Below are 23,392 nucleotides of genomic sequence, written 5' to 3'. Positions count from 1 at the left end.
CCGCATTTAGATCAACGTATAGATTACTTATAACATTGTCTTGTTCATTATTGGGATGTTTTCTACCGAGATAAATTTTTAGAATTTGCTAGAGTAGTGGGACATTTAATATTAACGAGTATATAATTCGTCAGTTTATATGTGAATTTGTGAGTAAATTATATTAAATATAATTTCTCTAATTACGTCACACGTCAACGCGTACATTCAAAATTGCGAACGCGAAAACCTTTCTGCAATAGCGCACCTGAAAGCAGGTTCAGTCTTAAAGCGAAATTAATTATTTCAGATAGTATGGTAAAATACCTTCGAAATATATATTTACATTCGTGTAATCGCATAAGTTTGCTCGTATACAGTTCCAGTCAGAGCTTGTTGCGATTTTGTTGTTAATACCCCGGCTCGGCTTAAGTCTCGCGAACGTGGATTCTCGCGGAGAAACAACGCGCGCGGAAATCTTAAATCCCTCGGCGAGACGCATTCGTGTGCAGCGAGACGACACAAAAACGCAACGCGACGCGACGCGACGCGACGCAATGCCGCCGCAGCGCGCGGCGGGAAACGGATGGAAAAACGGGCAAGCAAAAAAGGAAAATCGCACGCGTCAAAAGTGCATAAGTTGCGGCTGAACGTTCGCGTAAAGTCCGTATGCCGCACATCCGAGGCATATGAGATTCTAAAACGCGACGTATGGTACGGTCGCGGTACGGCGTAGTAGCCGCCTACTTTTTCAAATTAATGTCCGTCCAGTTAAATGCGGAAGAATGTAATATATGGCGCTTTCTCCCTCTGTCTCTTCCTTCCCTCTTTTTCTCTCTCTGTCTCTCTCTTTCTCTCTCTATTTCTATCTTTATTTCTCGCGCTGGACCAGATACATACGGCCTGTATTCTCGTGACGCCGCTATAGCGAAAGTGTATGCGTTTTATCTCTGCGATCCGTGTGAGTGTGCACCACCGCACGCCGAGCGGTAGCGGCCAGTGCGTTGAGTGCAATAATTGTACCGGCAAGCCACTTTGATGTTGATGCATTAACCCTCCATGTGCCTCCGCCACTCGCCGCAGTAACACTCCCCCGTCCCGCAACCCAATCTCGCGTCCCTGTCCACTCTCTCTTTCTACTCACCCCGTTGGTTCAGTTCATAGTGGCGCAATGACGCGTTTATGCGTACGTGCGTACCGAAAATCTACGAGGCAATCGCGAGTGCGGCATATGTGACTGCATGGGCGTCGCAAGGGCTCTTTCGCTTGCTTCTTTTTTAAATTTAAACGAAAAAGAAAGGAAAGATTAAGATAAAAATTAACTCGAAATGAGGAGTTTAAAAATGAAAATATCCGTATCGGGATAAACGGTTTCAATTTTCACAATTAAAGAATAAAGTAAAATACTTTTTATCTCTTTTAACTTTTTCAAGCTCGATCTTTCTCTTTTACCTTATCAAATTTCTATCACATTAACCATTGTATAATTTTATCTTTGTAGGAATAAAAATATACGGACTAAAAGATGAAAATAATGTCTCACGGATTTTAATTCCTAAAAAACAAAGTTCTGGTAGCGCCCATGTTGGAAACTTCCTAAAAAAAGGTTGTGGCGATGTTCATGCGTGGGCGCAGACGCAGATGTACGCAATAAAACGTCATTCTATTTTTTCAACGCGATACTGGCAGTTTCCCTCTGTCTTTTTCTCTCTCTATTTCGCTTGCTGTATTTTCTACATCAGTATATCGTTAAATTTGAATATAAGAAGCAATTATTATTTGCAGCAACTTACGATATTCATGATATTGATTGGAAATTTTACATGGCAATTTTCAGACAGAATAACTTTAACATATATAATCTACAAAATACGTTCGTGTTTTTACCTTTGAAAACATTTTCTACAATATTCTTAATAAATAAATAATGAGCGGTATCAGCATTTGAGACAAGAAATAAAAAATGCTATTAAATTTTACAATAATTTCTATAGAAGTACAAGAAAATCGTCCAGGTTTGTACGTTTCGCTCGATAAAACGGTTATACTCACACAACGAAGGAAGGAACTTTAAAACCCACGGCAACGAGAGAGAGAGAGAGAGAGAACCCTCCGTCGTGATGCATCTCATATTTTATTAATCAACCGCTCTTGCACGGGGACAACGTAGTAGGGTGCATTTCGTGCAGGCTCCTACAATGCAGGGTTAATATCAGGAAGACGTAATCCGGCGTTCGCGCCGCTCGCCCTTCGTACACAGAGGAGGAAAAGCGCCGAGCTTTGATCGCTTCCGTGGATCTCGCGACGTTATGAACTGCTAACGTGTTTACACGGGGGATTGCACGCGTGCTCAATTTCACGAGCACGTCGCTGATTTATCGCTCGTAAGGACGCCCGCACGCGTCGCCGGCGCAACCCCGTAGCCCAGTTGCTGCGCGACCGTTGTATGTACGTGTGTGCACCGCGGATTACATCGAGTATCGTCTCCCTTTCCATCCCCTTTCGCTTCCATTATGCACCGCATTAAGCGCACGACGTGATCTCGGCTCGCGATACAATTTCCAAATTATTCGCGTAACGTCGCGCAAAGAAGAGCGAGAGGAAGCGAGCGGGAAATGTCGCGCTTTTACTTTGTTAAATAAAAGAAGAAGGAAACAAGCAGCCGCTCCTTTTTATAGAACGTTCCTTTAGCTTTCGATGGAGTTTACTATCAGTACAATTCCGCGGATTTACAATTTTACAAAGTTTCTGAACGCGACCTCTCTTTATTTTTGCAAGACGCAAGGAAACTCTTAAAATATTTCACGCTTTCCTGGCATTTGTTATCACAAGTAGAAATTGTTTTTCCTGAAGAAATATTTTATTTAGATAATGAAAAGAATAAGTTACCATCTATGTAGTTTTACGTTCTCTCTTTCCCTCTCTCTTTTCTTTTTACTTAAATAAGGGATCGTTCTATATTTACAATTTAATTTTTAATACATAAAAAAACAAAATAGATCTGTTTTTTTTTAAATAAATTAGTAGAACTAGTCGTACTTAAAATTAAATAGATATACATTTAAACTTTCTCGTTTTCTTTAAATCTCTCTCTATAGAAATATAAAAATGTTTCGCAAAAAAACATTTTCTTTTGTTTTCATTTTAAACTGTTGTTTGAGAACTTACTGCATTCATTCTAAGAAGGTATAGTACTATAATTTACGCATAACGCGATGTTAAACGACGCGTAGAACACAGGTGGGAGTGTTCGCGTATTTGTGTGTAACAGTGGGTTGGTTGCCGCTTCAAGTAATCGATCAATCAATCAATCAATCGAACCGTTACTCTAAACAGCGGTTCCGACCTGACAGCAAGCTCCGACCGTTATTAAATGCGGAGCCGTTCAGTTTGATACATGCTCAGGGTGAACCGGGAAGGCCAGCCCTAACGACCGGGCCGACCTGACCCGTTGGAATTCTCTGCATACTTCTGACTATGTTACTAATACGCGATAAACTTCCAAAGAGCTCCTTCCTCCAAGTGTATCCGAATTTCGTAGATTTTCCACAAATTTCCTCTCAACACAAGAAGAGACAGAGAGAGAATTCCGATATTTTTATCATTTTCTTTGACTCTCTCCATCCCTTTGTTATTTCTTTTTCAAATTTTTAATATTTTGTTATTTTTTAATGGCATTACAAAATCTTAAACACAAATTCTTGATATGCTTTAATTTAAATAAATTACGAAATTATCCAATTTTGAATTTGAAGGGAGAACATATCGAATTATCGGAACGAATTATCGAACATACGAATTTATTAATTTTTTTTAAGAATAGCTTTACATTTTCAAGAATAGCTTTACATATCAAATTATCAATAAGATAATTTTATTTTAATTTCATATATGCTTATTACAATATATATTATGTCTCCTTGATATATAATATACATATATTCTCTGTCTTTTTCAATATTACTACAGGAACATGTTCAAAAATATCGTGTTTCTCTTAAATATTTCAGAGTTATTTAAATCTATTAGGTTCGACATTAATATTCCAACGAGAAATAATATACGCGATCGGAATTGATAGTGGGATTCTATTTCTCGAGAAAGAAATCCGATGAGGAAGAAATTTATCGTGCGTCAGACTTCGGTTTGTATCGGCCCGAATAAAAGTCGGACGGCGATCGTGAGGACGTTTAAAAATGATTTAATGCGGGGTGGCTCGCCATTCGCGGGGCGGTGAGACACGGGGGTGACTCCGCTGGAGGCAACTTGTTGCATGTCGGTGACACACGACGCCCTTATACCTAGCTCCGTGTCTAAAGACTTATCCCTGTGTTTGTCACACGTAATCCGTTTTCGGCGACTTTCCTTCCTTCCTCGATCCATCGCTCGTCCATCGCACGCCGCGTACCGTTCATTTACAATCTGGTAAACCTGACAGTTCTTACAAAACTCGTAAACGGTTATTAATTCAATTAATAGCGAGACGTTTCCGATAACTAACGAGAGTAATTCGTAAAAGTTATTTTCTGACATCATAGCAATTTATCATTATTTCTCTTTTTTTATATTACTTCGATTATTAATATAATGAAAAAGTGTTGGCAATTTTTTAAATTGTTTTTATTTACGTATATTCAATTTGCGTAGTAATAAATGTACATATTCTCTAAAAATTAAATCTTTTATTCAATATTACTTTTATAACTTTCGATTTTTTCGTAAATAATTTTTTAAAAGAATGGATTAACTTAAACTGAATTGTTAATAAATTTTTTAAAGCACTATATATTATCATTGTAGCACGAAAATAATAATATCAATATTTTAAAACATATATAGAATTCATAATCCTTCATTAATAATCAATATATACGTATATAAATATGAATCATAAATAATATATATTAATGTTTATATTTTCAAATAATATTTCCTCACGATTTGTCAGGGGGATCTTCAGTTTCTTAAAGTATTTTGATTGAGTAGCGTGTCTCTCTCTCTTTTCTCATTTCCCCGATGTAGAATTTGCCGCGTAAACGAGGTTGACGGTAGATCCCCGCTAAGCCACGGATGTTTTCTTAGGAGGACTTAAGGATTTGGGAGATTTTTGAGTGCGGTTTCAGGCTGGAGAGAGGGTTGTTTTTCTTCAGGATTTTGCCGTTGCGCCTCGTGACCTCGTGGTCCCGGGATAAAGCCGGAAAAGTCCGAGCGTCACTTTAAAATTGTAACACGAGGAATCCCATCACCTCAGATCCCTGAACTTGCTTTGCTTCTAAGCAGGAAATATTTTATCTAAATAAATACAAATCAGTCATTAGTACAACGTTCATCAGTGCGATTCAAAGTCACGTGTCGAGTTTTTAGACAGTGGATAAAATGAGGGATAACGGTAATCGAGTTACCATGTCTTACTTCTCATGTGAGTTAGGGATTTACTGCTAAATTGGTCTGACAGAATTAGGATCGTTCAACTATTTCGATGAAATTGCTCGCAGTTAAGACTTTGTCTGATGTTCACAAACATTGACGTCGGACGTGAGACGAGGTCTTCCGCTGATTACGGGACCGCTCACGTGACTTCGAGAACGATGTTGATCTTGAGTTGCTCTTTGACGAGATGCATAGGTTGACGGTAGCAAAAATATATTACGTGTCGATTCATTCTTCTTGTGCAATTACGCTCAATTACTTTTCGTGCAAATATCAAGATAGGGAAAATTGATTGTAATGAATATAATTGGATTAATTAGCGGTTAGCTAAATTATAAATTTGTTTTAATTTTTACCCGATAATTAAATTAATATTAAACGAAATTAATGTTAAATAAAAATTTGTCTAACATTTTCATAATTATTCAAAATTCTTTCCGCCGGTACATAAAACTCAATGTAATTTTGTTATCTGATAATATTGTAAGATTAATTGACAAAATTTATTCTAGTGACAATTTTTTTGCCTACGCGATATATCTCACGTTAACGAACTTGATCAAAAACTCTGTGGGCGTGAACAGCTGAATATCCCTCTTCTTTTTTTCACAAGCAACTACCATTCGCGGAACGAATAATAGTGCAAGATTGGATCAGAGAAATGAGGGAAACGGCTCGTTTACGTCTAACTAACGTGAAATTTCCAGAGCACTCTCGACGAATCGACGTTCAATATTCTTTGATCGCGCGCCATTAATGGACTGGCTCGTTCAATGCCTCATGAGTGGAATCGCGCCGGTAACTAATGCGATCCAAAAAGAATCCGCATGTGGCTCGAAACGACATAAACGTAGCCCCTCCTCATCGTGGCAAACGAACCGCCTCGGCATTCGACAACATTTTTCGCGGTTGCATTGAGCGTCGCGTTTTCCTGAAGAAAGGAGAATTTATTGAATAATTTTTTACAATCGAGATAAATCGGATCAAATTGAATCGATAAAAAGTCATGAAAATTAGGAAAAGTAATGCCGATAAAGAGAAACTAAATGTAATGCTCGATGTAAATTTTGTCAATGTAAATTAATAATTGCTCTGATTCATCGATTAATTTCCCGAAAAGCGGAAACAGACGAACGAGTCGGACAAGCTAACGTTTGATGAAAGTAACCCATTTTTCTACCCCATTGAATTAAGTAAACGTGACAATTAACTTATATGGCGTGCTATAGGAAACCACGTGGGATTCGCCTGCATATTCATAGCACTCCAAAGGATTACACTACTTACGGGAGATTACGGGAGATAGGAGCAAATTGTAGCGCTCCTTCGTTGAGCGCATTCAATGCTTGATTGTTAATTTCCACGCGAGGCGCCGATAAATTGGGTGATAGGAGAGTTGCACGATGACGCGGAAATTTTATAGATGTGGGGTGTATGAATGTTTTCTAAACTTGTCGACCCAATTACACGTACCTATACTATACAATCGCCGGTTTGAAGCTTTCAAAATGATTGCCCCCATTTCGTATTTTGCGTGCGCGTTTCGTTCGCGAAATACACTGCCAATTACTTCGGCAAAAGCACTCGATTCTGGCTTATACCAATGATTCAAAAGCACAAATTCTAAACGGCACGCCGAATAAACGGGATAGAAGTATAATCTAAAGAAAAAAGCTTGTAATTTTTTATTGAAAAAAGTATTCAATTAGGTTTTTATGTTACGAAATATTTTAAAGCCGATGAGATGATGTAAAGCTTAATGTTTAAATAAAGATTTAAAGGATATATTTTAAACAAGAGCTAAAGTAAGACACTAATCAACCCCTCCATTTTATTTGTATCAAAAATGTCTAGTATTTTTTTTACAGTCTCAGTATATAACACTTTCTTTTAATTTGAACACACACATAAAATGACGGTGCAAATATTTGAGATATAGATCGTGTCTATTAACTCTGACACGGAGAGTCGGGATTCATTTCGGAGTCTATAACATCTCATCGTCTCTCCATCCCCGAGAATTGCCGGGACGATAGGCGACAGCGTCAAAATACGCGGGCAAGACGCCGTCGAGTCGCGCGCGAATCTAAATCCTAGCTAATAGTTTCGTCCTGGCGGCGGAACCCGCGCAATTTAGCTTCACGGGTACACTTGAACCCCGCGATTGTCCCACCTCCGTCGACGGTTCCACGTTTACGCTCTCGCGCTCTCGTCTTCCTCGCAAAATTCTCGCCATCCACCGTCGCGCTCTCCTCCCCTGCTTCTCTTCGTCTTCTCGTCGTCGGTGACTCGTATCCCTGTCTTACGAAAGGCAAAGTGGCGCGCGGAACTCACTATATTAACACCTCCATCCAACCTTAATGAATCCCTCAGTCTCGGTGAGATCGAGGATGAGGGAGATTGCTCCGACCCATACTATACACGTTTATACTCGCACCTTACCGCACCATCTCTTTCCAAGTCGTAAATATCTCCCGACCTCTCTTCCTTACTTCAGCGTTAAAGTCCGTCTTTGTCTTTGATTACGACGTCATGATAACGACTGCTTCTCTTTCGACACTACGTCCATGAAGATTGCTGTTTTGATATCCCCCTATTCACGACAAATTAACGATCGTGGAAAAGATTGCGTCGTAAAAATTTAAAAACGTTTTAGAAATAAAACTCCCTGTAGCATGTTTGGATTACTTTTTCACAAAAATTATTATGAATTAGATGTACATATTCCGGATATCCCGTGCTAATGTATTTTTATATTAATTATATATAAATATAAATATACTATCTCTAATTATACTATTAGAGTGTAATTTATTAAAAAAAACAAACTTTACTTAAAAAAATAATTGTTTTAAAAATCTTTTGGCTCAATACCAGCTGAAAATTTTCGAAATTTAAAAACTTGACTTCTTATATTTATTTCTTTTTTCTTAATCAACAATAAAAAATTTTGGCCATGACCCGAATTTTTGAAAGTAATTGCAAAAAAAATAATGAAAAATTCGGCTTATGCAGTAAAAATAACTCTATCTTGCTGCAATTTTAAGTAAATAACTTTTAAACGAGTAAATGGATTCAAATAAACTTTTGCACGAATATTTATTAGAATTTTATTTACATATATAAAAAATTTGATATAATTTGTAATGTTATTTCCTTATCAAATTTGCACATAAGTACTGCAAAACACGATTTTACATAAGAATAAAGAGCAAAAAAATTAAATAACTTTTAAACCAATGAAAGAATTATGCCCAAATTTTATAGTAACAGAACAATCTGCATATAAAAAATTTTTGATAATGCTTTGAGATGTGACACATACATCCTTAAACATCTGTCTTTGGACAACTCGCCTTTTTAGTCAGCGCATTTGCATAAGAAACGCCTTTACCTTTTATAATCGCGCCTTTCTCACATCGATCCTCGAAGACCAACGTGAAGATTCGCGCACAAAAGATTTTCAAGATTAACGCTGGTCCATGTAAGAACAGCATCCTCTATGTGCATTGCCGGGAAGGAAGGCTCGGCACTTGGATGTAATGTATGTGCCCGTCGACTCGCGACCTTTCGGCAGAAGGCGACCCGTGGCGGGTTTAACGTACGGATAGAACGCAAGTAGGATAGGCGAGGGAAGAAAGGGGGAGACGGTTGATACGTACGAAACCCTGCATAGTAGTGCAGAGGAGGAAGCCCATCTCATACGCGTTCACGGGGACAAATTATTTCCCCATTTTATGGCCCGCTAAAATATAAATCAAGTTCTAAATTAAATTCCTCACCCCGCACGCCTACGTGGCGAACTATAACGAGCATTTTATAACGCGCGCGTGTGTGCGTGCGTCAGATCGAGAGTGGGTGAGAAGGAAAGACGGAGGAGTTGGAAGCGGAGGTGGAAAAGACGACGGGGCGAAGGAGGACACGGTGGTGGCGTATATATGCCGTTGGGAGATGTACGTGTATCTACGTACCAAGGCTGTTGAGCGATGCGCCATCGATGCGGCCTTTTTCACCTTCCTCGACGTTGCTCGCTACTTTTTGTGAATTCCACCCGAGAATGCCAGTTGCGACGCCGCCGCCGCCGCCGGAAGGTTCGATTTAAAAAAATTACTCTTCGCGAGACAGAACGGGCTTGAAGGTTCCTCTTCTCCTCTGATCGAATCTCTATCGTGTCGAAAACACGTGCAGATTTACGTGCGCGCATGGTTTGCTTCTAGTTTTTTATTTGTTGGAAAGAAAATCGACACTTCGACTTTACGACAGAATAAAAATGAAGACGAAAACCGAGATAGAGAGTTATTTTGATTTCGTCGAATATTTTCTAAAATAAAACTCCACGATAGAATCCCCGTGAAAAAAGAGCAGAACTATGCTGTATAAATTTAAACACGCAAGAATTTAATTTATCAAATCCTTTCACAATAAAAGAAAGTTTAATTTCAACTTTTTTTTAAATCTATAAATTATTTATTTCATTTGTATTAAATATTATTATTTTCTATTACGGAGAGATTACTATTTGTTTTTAAGTTAACCAGTATCTGCAATCTAAAAAAAGCGTGCAGCTACCAAAATATTCCATATATAATGCGACTTTAAATATTTGATAATAATATGACAGATGTTTTTCTGGTGTGAAAAGCTGTTTCGTCACGAACGCGAAGAATCACGTTCAAGCGCCCGCGGCAGAGCGTCTTACATTAATATTAAACTTGTATGGTTATAGAACGACGTGATAAGATCCCCCTTAAATTCGCATTATATTGCTGCACGGCTCGCAAAATCTGGCGATAATATAACCGCTCATGCATAGTTTCTCGGCTCGGGTCGAAGTTCATCCAACTTTAACTTAATCTTAACTAACGTCGCCCGGGCGACGGAGTGCCCCGACCACCGCCGTTGGGACCGATCGGACGAAGAGGACTCTGGAATTCGGGTTGCAATGAGGAAGACAAGGACGTGAAAAAACGAGACTTTCGTGGTAGTTGGGATCCAATACCCGCATAGTTCCGAACCAACTTTAATTCGCCGTATATTCTTATTCCACGTTGCGGATCGCGTGGCGTTTGCGTAGGCCGATTAAATTGGTGTGTTTCCAGTTTTATTATTCGCACGACGCAGTTTTTGTCTTTTTATTTAATTAAATTTAAATTGTTATCTTTTTCGAAGCATTAGATACAACGAGGATTTATTTTTTACGAATGACAATTATACGTAGTGACAAATATGCAAAATTTATACGAAAAAAATTATATGAAAATACGATAAAATATATATGAAAATTATACAAAAAGTCGATTGTTAATAGTCACGATTTTGTATGTAGAGGATTTTCTTATTCCGTACAGGCGACATCGTATAGCGTACGCTTTCCGAAATATTTCCGATATAGAAAATCGCGGGCGAGATATCTGATATTGAATGTTTGGCAAGAGCTGCAAGAAAAATATGCGAGTCAGGTACGCGATGTTATCCATTAAATTTCTATCCCCAAAGGGTTATTCACCGATGCATACCAAACAGTAAAAACAATATCGTCGAATCGCCAACAACGTTAAGCATGCAATGCAATTCCAATCGATATAAAAGCAAAACAAAAATTCAGTGTGTATTAGAGAACTTATTCTATGTAACTGAAGTAGGACAAACTCGAACACGTTCAAAAAGCGATCATCGCCGTTTTTAGGTTTTGGATCTTTAGATGTATCACGGGTTAAGAGACATTATCAATTTAGAATTGGGTGTTGTCTATTCTATAGAAATCTTTTATCAAAATTTTATTTTAATTTCTCGAAAGTTCTCTGTATTAACGATTTCATTTATTACTGCTCGCTGTTTGCGTTGCAAATTTGATGCGTCGTGAATCAGCTGGCGCGATTCATTATTATGCTTCCCTAAGACAACGAATTAACTGACGTCTCCGTAAAGAACCGGCCGTGGCGCGATTAGAAGACAAAACCAGTGTAATAGCCGTGCCATGGTGCCGCGAGACAACGAGAAATAAATAGAACGGGGCGACAGAGAGAAGGGTGGCGTTTATGCGCGAGGGTAACAGGCCGGGCAGAGAGGAAAATGAAGGAAGAAAGGAGAAGAGGCGGACAAAGAAGGCGGTTCAGAGAAAATGAGAAAGAGAGGTGAAGAGAGAGAGAGAGAAAGAGATGGGACTTGAGAAATTCTCTAAAGCTGGCAAAGTGCCGTCGCAGTGAATTCAGGGGCAGTCTTTAACTGTGTAGCGAAAGCAACGTCACCCTCTCTTGGGAGCTAACCCTCGTACCCCCACGTTTCTGCCGGTCTCGTTCTCGGTGCGCGAGACCTCTCCCAGATAATTAAACGAAATTCATTTACATAGCTCGAGTAATACGGGGCCGCATGGCGGTACGGCGACGTCGTGAAAAGAAGAGAAAGAGTAGTTTTACTCTGGTAGGAGGACGCGGGCGAAGGATATGCGAGAGCGAAACGAAAAAGGGAGACCGAAACGAGTTGAAGGTAAGGCAGAGATGAAACGACCGAAAGATAGAAAAGGAGAACGAGAGGAGGAGAAAGTCGGAGCAGGTTTACGGTGCAACACTCCACCTATCCTCCTCCTCCCTCTGTTTTTCTTCCTTTCCTTGATAGAATTTCTACGGGCGCATCACCCACTTTTGATTTTCGCGAAAAACGTTTGTGTCGCGAAAACTGCCGTTATATATCAAACGGTCTTGTTACCGCCATTTCCTTCGACCGACAACGCGCTTTATCCGCTCCTGAGCTTCTGCGAAAACCATGAAAATTTTATAGGAAAGAGAAAGAGAGATAGAGAGAGAGAGAGAGAGAAAGAGAGAAAAAGAGAGAAAGAGAGAACAAACCCGTGGGAAAACGAGCCGGCGCGCGGTGAAAATTAACACACAGTCCGCTCGAGGTAACGCCGATGAGATCCGGATTTTCGAGTCCCATCCAATATCGCGCGATAACTTTCGATGTTCAGTTTAATTAGTTAACTCTCGCGATTGGCCGACGATTAATCGAGTTTGAGTTACCTTCGTTTATAGCCGGTGCAATTAATCGGACTTATTAAATTTCTCCATTTTTTTTTTTTCTATGTACCATCAAATCAGGATAATGCGCTGTTTGCGTAAGCAAATGTCTCGTGCGAGATACAATGAATGTATTTGTATTATATCATTGTACGTTGTTGCCCGGAAAGATTTTTGGTAAGCTTAAAGGCTGAGTATTTTTTATCGGTTTTTTGTGGAGCGTTATTTGTTTTAGAAAAATAGGAAAAAATGTTCGTAGCTATCAAAATATAACAGCTGTTATTGAACGAAAATTTATCGGTCAATATCGGTTGCGTACATACGCCCACGTTTACGAAGTTTATTATTTTAAGACATATTTGTTTACGCGAGTCATTGAATATCGCTCAAGTCGTCTGTGCTATCATTCTCCGCGATATGTGAATTTCACTGCCAGCGCGATGTAAAAGAGAACCAAACATTTGGACGTGAAAGCATTGTTCTTCAATTCCAACTGACATGAAAGATTGCCTACAAAGTCGAGACAGGATTAATTAAATAAACATATGTGAAGAGTATGTGAAGACGTATTCCATACTGAAGAAAAACAGGATTTTGCTGTTTGTATTAATTAGTTATGCGATTAATATAAAAATTTAAATATATATATGAAAAATAATGTATGATATATAAAAAACGATTAAGTATATAATTAGTTCAAGACTCTCGAAATTTGAAACAATTAGTAATTGGAAATTAGGTTAATGAGAGTCAGCGCGGGTAAAAGTGCGCAATCCACAAGTATTAATATTATACAAATTATTTATTTATTTTTAAATTACAAACAATCGTCGTACTCACTCATGGTTCTGCCGTAACCTACTCCACCACTTCCACCACTTTCTCCATTATCTCCCGATCGCGCCATCGTTGTTCCGTCTTTGTCTCCGGAGGAATTTTCACCATATGCTCTTGTGTTTCCACCATTCGTCAATGACAGGGTTTCATTCATTGTGATTTGCAGTAGCGTGTTGGTGATATTGAAGTCCACCGTCATGAGCGTCTCCTAGAATTCCGCCATTGTTTCGACAGGTTTACTGGATAGTGAATCTGTTGGTGCAATGACGGAATTCGACGAGACGCTGGACGGTGGACTTTGACATCACCAACGCGCCGTTGCAGATCACGAGTGGAACCCTGCTACTGACGAATGATGGAAACACAAGAGCTCATTGGGTAGTAAGTCTGTCGGAACAATGACGGAATTCGAGGAGACGTTCATGATGGTGGACTTTAACACCACCAACATGTCGTTGCAGAAGATCACAATGAGTCAAACCCTGCCATGACGAACGGTGGAAACATGGTGAAAATTCCTCCGGAGACAAAGACGGAACGACAATGGCGCGATCGGAAGATGGTGAAAGAGGCAATGGAGGTGGTGGAGTAAGTTACGCAGAACCATGAAGAAGTACGAGGATCGTTTGTAATTTAAAAATAAATAAATAATTTGTATAATATTAATATTTGTGGTTGCGCACTTTTACCCGCGCTGATTCTCGTTAGCCTAATTTTCAATTACTAATTATTTTATAATATATAATATATAAAAAATTCAAATATATGACATTTTTTATCTTTTTATAATTAAATCCATTAAAATACTCGCAAATACTGCATTACAGAAATTGTCGTAAATATCAAAAAATGTATATTTGAATTTTGCTAAGTCAAGAGTCTTGAACAAAGTAATTATTTTTTCATTTTTTTGCTCAATTATTTCAAAATAATTTATTTATATTGCATGTAAATATCTTCGACATTATTTAAATGAGATAGCGCTGTAAAACGTGCTGCAAAAAATTTTGTCAAATCTATTATCAACATAAAAGATTAACAATTAACGTATAAAAATCGAAAAAAAAGATTGTAAATAAAATGCATGAAAATGCGTTGCTGAACGTCGTTTGTTCTAAAAAATTTGTATGTGCAAGTTACAGAAAATTAATCTCGACGGACTTAATGAATATTATACTACTGATACGTAAAGAAATAAGAGGATTACACGTATTGCGATGCATATAGGATGGATGCATGTTGGGGGAAAACAGAATGAAAATAGGTTGAATAAGAGCGCTGAACGTGTTTGTATGTTCATGTAATTGCGTGCTATGTCTCTAGAGCCCGGTAAACTTTGATCCCTTTGCTCGACCAATACCTGTGCGCTATTCATTCTCCCTGTACGCTATTCATTCTCGGTTGCCTTCCCTAACACATCAACATTGGTCTGTTCTTTAATCAGTGTATATATACATATATGTACTCACGAGAAACCTTATCTACAGCGATTTTAAAGAAACCAAGAAATTCGAAAATCTGAAGACATGAAAAATTAAAGAACTCAGAAACGTCACCGTTGAATCAAAGATAGAACGTTCTTATTTGAGTGAGAACAAAGATTTAACTATAAATAAATTGACTAATTTGATAATCCAAAGACTCTTTTCAAGTTTCAAATTTTTATGAATCTAAACATTTTTAAAGATTGGAAAAATTACACTTTCAAAAACAAAGGAACTACTTAGACTTGAAACTTTTCACGTCTGTCTAGAAATTTCAAATTTCAAAGATTTTATTTGTAATAAATTTTTATAAATTCAGTCACTCTATATATCGATGAAAATTCGAGTAGTTCAAAGATGAGACATAAATTTAATAAACTGTCGCGACAATTGACATAAATATCTTAATTTTACTCAATATACGTTATTGATGGCGTCAATTTAAGAGATCGCTAAAAATATGTACTCGATTCAGAATCGATGTTCACTCAGCTCTTGTCACAGACATTTCGCTGGTTGTGAAAAATCAATAAAAAGACAAGCTAATATTCAAACAAGAACGACTGAAAGTTATTTTGATTCATCGACATTTTATGTTCTCTGCGACTGAGAGATATGATTAAATTCAAATTAGAATTGTCATCCGCAGATAATGATAGTGTGTAAGAAATGCTGAATGAAATAATTGAACGTTGAACATTTGAATTTTTCATACGTTCATTACGTATAGCTGATGACAAGTCAAATAGATATCATATCCAGTTATGAGTTTCAATTATAAGTGTTGGGTAGTTTTACGTTACAACTCAATATTTCCATCGTTTATTTTTTTATTTAAAATTACAATGGGAAATCTTGCGAAAATCTATAACAATTAGAAAGGAAGATTTCTTTACAAATTAACTGCCACGCAAATAGGCCTCTTAATTCTCCATTAATTTTAAGTGTATGTTCCTCTAGAAAAATGTTGATTGGCAGAATCGTGAAGAAGTTGGCTTTTAATTTTTACACTAATGTAGAGACTCACGTTGGTTTCCTATAACTGTGAATAACATACTGTTCACCAAGTGCACATCCATTTACCGAAAACGTACCGTGAAAGTCGCGCTCAATTATCTGTCTCTTTCTCACGAACCCCGACGTTTCTGTCGGCATGCCGCAAGGCATGATTTCGTCCGTAAAAGAGCGAAAAAGGAAATATCCCTCTTTCTATCTATAAAAATCCAGCCGAATTGCCGGCATGCTCGGCGCGAATATATACGCGTCGTCTTGTCGCTACAAATGAAATTCATGAAACCGACACACGAACCGTGCCGGTCGGCCACTCTGCCGGTCTCGCAATGCAAACATTCCGGCGTGCCAATAAAAGGGTGAACAGAGGGAAAAGAGCGCGGCGCGCGAGGGGTTGGCGGACGCGGCCCTCGGGCGTAAAGAGAAAAAATTCGAACACCTCGACGGAAAGCGCGGAGCGAGGCTAGGTTAAAAAACAGGGTGGGAGGCTTTATGAGCGGCGAGCATCTGCATGGCCTCTCTATTGTTATCTCCGACAATAAAAGCCGACCGAAACTGAGGGTTGCTGCCGCCGTGAATCGCTATCGCCGCTGCTGCCACCGTTGTTATTGTTGTTATTGTTGTTGTTGCTATGTGTACGTTGCAGCGTTTAATCTTTATACTTTGAGATTGCACCGTCGGTCTTGGGATAATTGAATGTGCCTCCATTTGACGAAAATGCGATCTTACCACTTTATGCCACTTCCGTGACATAAGCGCAAACTGCGCGCTCCTCTCTCTCTCTCTCTCTCTCTCTCTCTCTCGCTTAAGAGAGAAGGTGTTCAGCAATAACTGGAACACTTGAGTTATAGGTGTTGTGATATTCTTGTTTCTCTCTCTTTCTCTTTCTCTCAGCTTCGGGAGGAGAGATGCAGAACTAGAAGCTCTACAGCGAGACCGTAACGTGGGGCGAACTGGATACGACTTCGATGAAGCCAGTTCCGCTTTCTGTTGACACGAACAAATGTTGAACATTCGATATATCGGCGATTCACTGACTCGATCAAGTTTCTAGTTTTCCGTTGTTTGCACGTGCCTTTGATTACTTAGGCAATTTAGCTGGAAAAGCGATACAGCCGACCGAAGTCACGTCGGATACAAAATTGATTATTTAATTATCTCTTCAGTTATTTACTTTAGAGAAATGCATCACGTATGTTTTATACGTAATTTTATGACGAAGCTTTTTCGCATACGTGCAAAATTAATGTTAATTAAAATTACTTTGAGGAAATATAACGCACGTGTTTACATAGAGAGAACTCATAAAAAGAGGGTGATTATAAAATAATATTATATGTCGCACGTCCGTAAGGAAGACGACACAAAATTTAAAATGTTCAAGAGACGGTAAAGAAAATTGCATATTTCAAAATTACTTATTTACGATATAGTATTAAATATAAGTTGAGTAACTCGAATATATTATTACTTGCAGTAGCCAGGGATAAAAATAATGAATACTTTGAAGTTTAGTCGACAAACTGGTAAATTGTTTACTGAAACTTCTTCACAATGTTTCGACCTAACTTAAGTAACAGAGAGCTAATCACAATTATAATTGCTTGCTTCAAATTCTTTATAGATAATGTAAATATTAATTCCATTATAGTGTTACGTTAGATTCTTGACAACTCTGATTTGTGTCATTTCTCCCGTTTTTCATTTTTCCGCTTTTTTTTCTTTTTTTTTATTTGAATTCAACTTGTCACTTTTTCTGATTGAAGGCCGGTGTATTTAGAACACAATCCGCACGTAAAACAAAATTCAAAAAATTCGACTTGTGTCAGCTTTCTGGTGTGCGATATATTATTACACCCGCGCGCTGTTCTCATCAGAAAAGCTTCGCCCGATCGAAATCTCCTGTAAGCGCGCGGTGTAACGTTTCCACGTCTTAAACCATCAGACCACCATGTCAGCTACGGTATCTATTGCAGTACTGCTCAAATTTGCGTCCGTTGCCGAAGAAGCGGCCAGTGATAACTGATGTGCGCGTCCTGCTCGGATTGTTGTGGACAGTGAGTGATGGGTTTCAATCCCATCCACTCCCCCTCCCCCCCTCCCGCCCTCGCGTTTACTATGCACGGGAATGCCGAAGTGGTCACATGAAACCCCTCTGATCCGCATTCGTTGCTATATCGCGGTGTTTTACGGCCGCGTACATCGCGCCGCGCCAGACATTTTAACGGAATGAATTCTGAGCATTTTTTTCAAAATCAATGAAAAATCTCGCCGTTGCTCTGTTTATACGGAACGCCTGTTTTGCGAATGATGCGATGCTACCGCGATGCAGCTTTTTGCAAAATTTAGGCCAGAAATTTATAGAATTAAACTCGATCCTTGTGCAAAAATGGACAAGCTCTGCGCTTGATTTCAATTGTCAGTCTATTAATAATTGATCTACCTATTAATTATCTACGTCTAATAGTGATAAATGTGTAAATATAATTTGGGAGGACGGCGGAAATATCTTTCCCATTATGAGTCGTCAATTTTCAGTATCGATTCGTATTAGTGTCGCTGCATTATTTATCCAAGAGTCTAACGAAATTGGTATCATGTTCCGCGCGATACGCGGCAGTCTAGTTCGATATCTGTTCCGTAGACGTCGATTGCCGCGAACAAATAGCAGAAACAACGAACAAATTAGCATCGACCGCCGAAGAAACGTCGAATCGACCGGGGCGGGCAACCGACGCTCTCGCGCGCGTACGATCTGGCAGCTTGAGTTGTAGTGGACAGTGAGTGATTGGTAGCGATCCTCTTCCGATCTCCCGGCAGCCGCGTGGAAAATGGGAAATGCGGTCGAAAGCGTTCGTCCGTTCGTCCCGCGGGTTGCGCCCAACGATGTGAGCTGCATAGATAGACGTTCCGCGGTTAATGTGTAAACTGGACGGAGCGCGGTCGCGAGGACGGGAAAAACGCGTCTTGGAGGACGAAGCAAAGTCCTGGAGAATTAGGAAGGAAAGAGCATGCGAGTCGGAAAGAAGAGGAGGAAGAAGGAAGTAAGAGCAAAGCCATTTGTCGAGATGAGCGAAAGAAACGCGGCTGTTGCCGCGCCGGGAGAAGGTGAAGCGGTAACGTCGGGACGCGCGCGGACGGGACGGACCACCTCGACGGAAAAGAAACAAAGGAAGCGGAGGGCGCGGACGTGATGAGTTTAAGGAAAGTTACGAGAAAGGGGCAGACGCGCGGGAAGGCAATAAGGGAATACCGCCGAAAGAAACAACAACGAAAAGGCGGCCGAGAAAGTAATAGGAAGATAGAAATACCGAGTGCGGAGCGCTATCTCCCCCCGCCCGGCATATTTTGCGCGGTTACGAGATATTCCCCCTCCCCCCCTTGCCCTTTCATAAAGCGGATTGGCTTTCGCGATTTGTTTCATCTGGACGATGAATATTAGGAAAAACCGCGAAGCGATTCTTCCGCTCGGTCGATTTTTACTGTGAAGTATATTATATTATGATTGACATAATTACGAAAATAATTTGATAGGTAAGCTTAATATAAAACCGCGATTATAGATCAAATTCTCAGCATTGATACGTATCTTCAGAGAAATGTATATTTCCATTATTTCCAGCCTTTCCAGGTTTAATTAACTTTAATGAAAAGAGTTATTTTATCCACTCGTTAATGCTTTGCCACGTGCCTCCTCTTTATACAAATTTTCTTTATTCTGAATAAGTTTCGCAATACTCAGGACTATGTTTCACCAGATACGTGACTTCTTTTCGATATCACTGAAAATAAATGCTATTTTCGCCTTGATTTAAGAAAATACAGTTAAAAATATATATTACATAGAATTAGACATTTTGGTTAATAAAACGGAATATTGAATCTTCCAAATAAAAAATATTGAAAATACTTATAGGAACAAAAATTTTATTATCTTAATTTTTATAAGTTTACAAATTTTCTAAATCAGTAGGCAAATTTATTTGTACATATATGACATATTTTACATGGTCTCCTTAGCTTGATCACCTCATTTTTTCAAGCGAATCGATAAAGTAGTAGACTAGTTGCTGAAGTCGGATAGACAGCGATTGTCAATGATCCAATTCGGATCACTCTTTGTTTACACTACAAGGGAAACCGATCATGAGAGTTCGATAAAATACCCTCGCATCTTCATTGTTCGTGTCTGAGAATGTTTCAAAGGTTAAACGTTTCCCGCTCTTGGAAATTGACCCGTTTTCTGTCAGTATTTTGTCAGTAAAATTATTATATCCCTCAATGCATTATTTAGATCAATGGTTCATGAAAAAAGTTAATTAATAAGTATAGTTGTATGTTAAAATGTTCCTTTAGAAATATCTAGAAATTTTTCAAGCAAGATAAATTCTAGAATTGTAGTTTTATGAGAAACTACGCAGATTAAAAAAAAAAAACACAAAGTTATATATCTACTTTACATTACATAAATAATTTTTTTTTTTCACTCTCTTAAACTTCTGTAAAAGTAAGGAATCGTTTTGGCGTATCTGAACTTCTTTACGCGAAATAATAAACATAACAACTAATTACTACTGCCTTTAATAGCTGTTAAAGCACATGTATATCCACGTAAATGCACGGAGTCAAATAAAAAAAGTAAGATATAACGCCTTCTTTATCGGCGCACCAGAAGCGAACTTCCGGTGTAAAACAGCTTTTTTCCTCGAAGGTGCACTCCTTACCCCCGCGGAAGGATTAAGCTAGTGGCTTGACTCGTGAGAAAGTGCATCTCGTCACGGAACTTTTAAGTAGCCGCGAAAAATACGCGAGACTGCCGCGCTACATTTCCCTCGTTTCTTCGACTCATTTTCGCTGCGATTTGTTACCAGAACTTACAATCGCAAATCAAACTTTCGGTCGAAACACTCTAGTTTTTGCTTACTTTCGACAATTAATTACAATGTAGTTACAAATTCGTGTAGCTATGATTACTGACGATTGTTTAGAAACTGCTATTAATATCTTAATTTATTCCTTAATGACGAAACTCTGCATTAAGTTAAAACAGCGCTTAATTTCTGAACGAGACGTTGTTATTATTCGCGCGTATGCTGCGTCTAGATGCTACACGAAATTGCGTAGCGACGCGATAAACTATCTTACGGAAGTTTTGTGCGACAATTGCTGACTGAGCGAACAGACGGCGACCGATGTCGCGCACAAAAGTTGCAAATGAAAAAGTTGCAGCCGGTTTAAACTTTTTCCGGGCTCTCGGTATTTTCCAAAGCATAATCTATTCGCGCGGAGAGTGCGAACAGTTAATTCTTCACGATTCGCAGTTTAATCGGACGCGGACGACACACTTTTCGACCGAGTTTGCGTACAGTTGATCATAATATTGTTTTTTCTCTTGTTTTTTTTTATTACGCCAAAGTCCGGGTGTACAATACCGTTGCCGCGGGAAGGGGCCGCAACATCGCTACGATGTTGCGCGGCACAAAGAAAAGAATGCGCCACAAGCGGCCGCGTATTTCAAAGTAAATGTCCGGCTGCTGCAAACGCCGCGATGTCAAATACTTTTTATTTCAGCGGAACGGCTAGTTGCCTCACTAAACCGTCCCTTTGTTAGAATTACAAATTCATGCTTGCGCAATATGTTCAATGTTCTTTATATGCCCCCGAGTCTCTCTTGCCCGGCATTCGTAAACGTGCCGCGCGTACACAGTTTGATATAATCCACTTTACTTTTTATCGCATTTAACTTGTCTCGATGAGATTATAAACCAGCTGGCTTTGCAATTCATTAAGATGAATTACGTTTCTGCGTATGCGCGAACCCGCTAAAAAAATCGATACGATAATATAGGTAATTACCAGCGTATTACCAAGATATTCGCGTATGTGTGCATTGCTTTTCGATCTGTTGAATCAATAAGTCATTTTACCACTTATTTATTGATACCAAAATAGACTCGATCTCATTTATTATTGAGCTGTAGTAGCTACGTTATCTAAATGTAACCATGAGAATCGATATCCGCAAACACGATGCCGACATCGTGTCTATATATTGATCCGCGTGTTCCGTGGAGATTCGTAAAATTACGTGTGGCGAGACATAAAAGGGATTTCGCGGCGAACAAATAGACGCTCGCGGGGAAAATCAAACTTTCATCGCGGAAAATGTCGGGAATTTCGGAATCGACGTCGGAGGAATTTGCAGGATCGTTACGGGATCGAGTAAGCCACTCGAGCGCGAGGATATTAGGCGATGGTTACCGGAGGAGCGAGCGATAAAAGTCGTACGGCGGAAACTAATTCGGGTCGACGAAGGGAAATATCCGAAAATAAAGCGAACCTTAGCGGATATTCTCACGCGGCAATCTCGACGAGTTTTTGTCGAAGGCTATCTCGATTTTAAATGGCTCCACTGCGAGAGATCGCCCGTTGTTGTTGTTGATAAATATTAAAATCTGTCTCACTCGCGCTATTCGTTTTATAATCGAAGGAATTGGAAAGCATTTTAAAAAGCAATTTTTTCTACCAGTTTTAATACCGGTTGTTGATCCCGAAATAATTACACAGCCACACAAAAAAGGAAAAGCGTCATGTCCGAGAGATTAGACCCATGTATCTCTATGTATTTTGAGGCTCCGAAATCGAATATGACCTCAGAATAGCGCCAGCAGATCAGGACTTTTTTTTACCAGGCTGTAAATAGAGTGTAATTTTAAGGAAAGTTCAACAATTTTTTGAAGATAAAAAAATCCTGATGGCGCTATTCTGAGGTCACATTCGGTTTCAGAGCCTCAAAATACATAGGGATACATGGGTCTAATCTCTCTGCATGACACTTTTTTTTGTGTGGCTGTTATTTCAAGGTTTACTTATATTTAATTTTTGCTCTTGCACTAATACTCTTACATAATTTCTTTTTCAAATTAACCTCAAAATCTACTTCTCATGTTACTACGATCTATTTTGTATACGACGTGACATCGGAGATATAATTCTGTCATATTATATAACATGATTCAGCGGTATGTAATGTTTGTAGCCGACACGTCACCGTAGAATACACAGGCAATTTACATGCCTCTTTGATATGAAAAATAGAAAAGATGTGGCACACCGCGACTGTTCTTAGATCGTAGACCTCTTATTTAAAGTAAAAGGGAAACGAAAAAACGGAACGAAATGAGATAACAAATAAAATATTCCTGTCATGTTAAAAAATCTATTCAGAATAAGACTCGACAAACAAAACATATATCAATTTAAAAAAAAAAAGAAAAAAACAATACTCAAGAGTTTCCTTCTATCTCACGATCGTAAAATTATAAAAGATATAAAAGCAGAATAAAAGAATATGAGAATGTATTCTGGCACTAAAATATTTACTGCACACGAGAATATCGCAGTAATCCTAAAAGTTTCAATAGTTTCCAAGCGGTTGATATTTTTCAGTTTTACATCCCTTCGTAATATCGATCCCTTACGATCTAGTAGCGAAACTCTCCGAGGATCTTTCGAAAAGAGACTCGTACGCTCGGCTCGCGCGCGGAACATTTCGTTTTCTTTCCCGCGTGAAACGCGAAAAGCGTCGCACGCGTCCGCTCAGTTTCGCGACCGGCTCGTCCTCGATTGATTCGTTCT

General features: G+C 39.0%; 2 protein-coding genes across 11 annotated transcripts in view; one reads left to right on the top strand and one right to left on the bottom strand.

Annotated features, from left to right (window-relative positions):
* LOC105197815 overlaps positions 1 to 23,392 on the top strand; it is a 232,580-nt gene that overhangs the window by 136,985 nt on the left and 72,203 nt on the right. The window contains exon 6 of one of the 9 annotated variants that reach the window (XM_011164367.3): positions 13,721 to 14,197. The exons of the other annotated variants lie outside the window; for them this stretch is intronic. Within the exon in view, the coding sequence (XP_011162669.1) occupies positions 13,721 to 13,851 (131 nt within the window). The 3' untranslated portion in view covers positions 13,852 to 14,197. Of the gene's footprint in view, positions 1 to 13,720; positions 14,198 to 23,392 lie in introns of those variants that run through there. 9 annotated transcript variants of the gene reach the window in all.
* LOC105197814 (lachesin) overlaps positions 1 to 23,392 on the bottom strand; it is a 129,584-nt gene that overhangs the window by 92,934 nt on the left and 13,258 nt on the right. The window lies entirely within an intron of this gene.

Source organism: Solenopsis invicta, chromosome 10 (assembly GCF_016802725.1).
Source record: "Solenopsis invicta isolate M01_SB chromosome 10, UNIL_Sinv_3.0, whole genome shotgun sequence".
In the NCBI taxonomy this organism is placed as follows: Eukaryota; Metazoa; Arthropoda; class Insecta; order Hymenoptera; family Formicidae; genus Solenopsis; species Solenopsis invicta.
The sequence above is the reverse complement of the archived record's forward strand: the minus strand, read 5'-3'. Positions and strand labels throughout refer to the sequence as shown.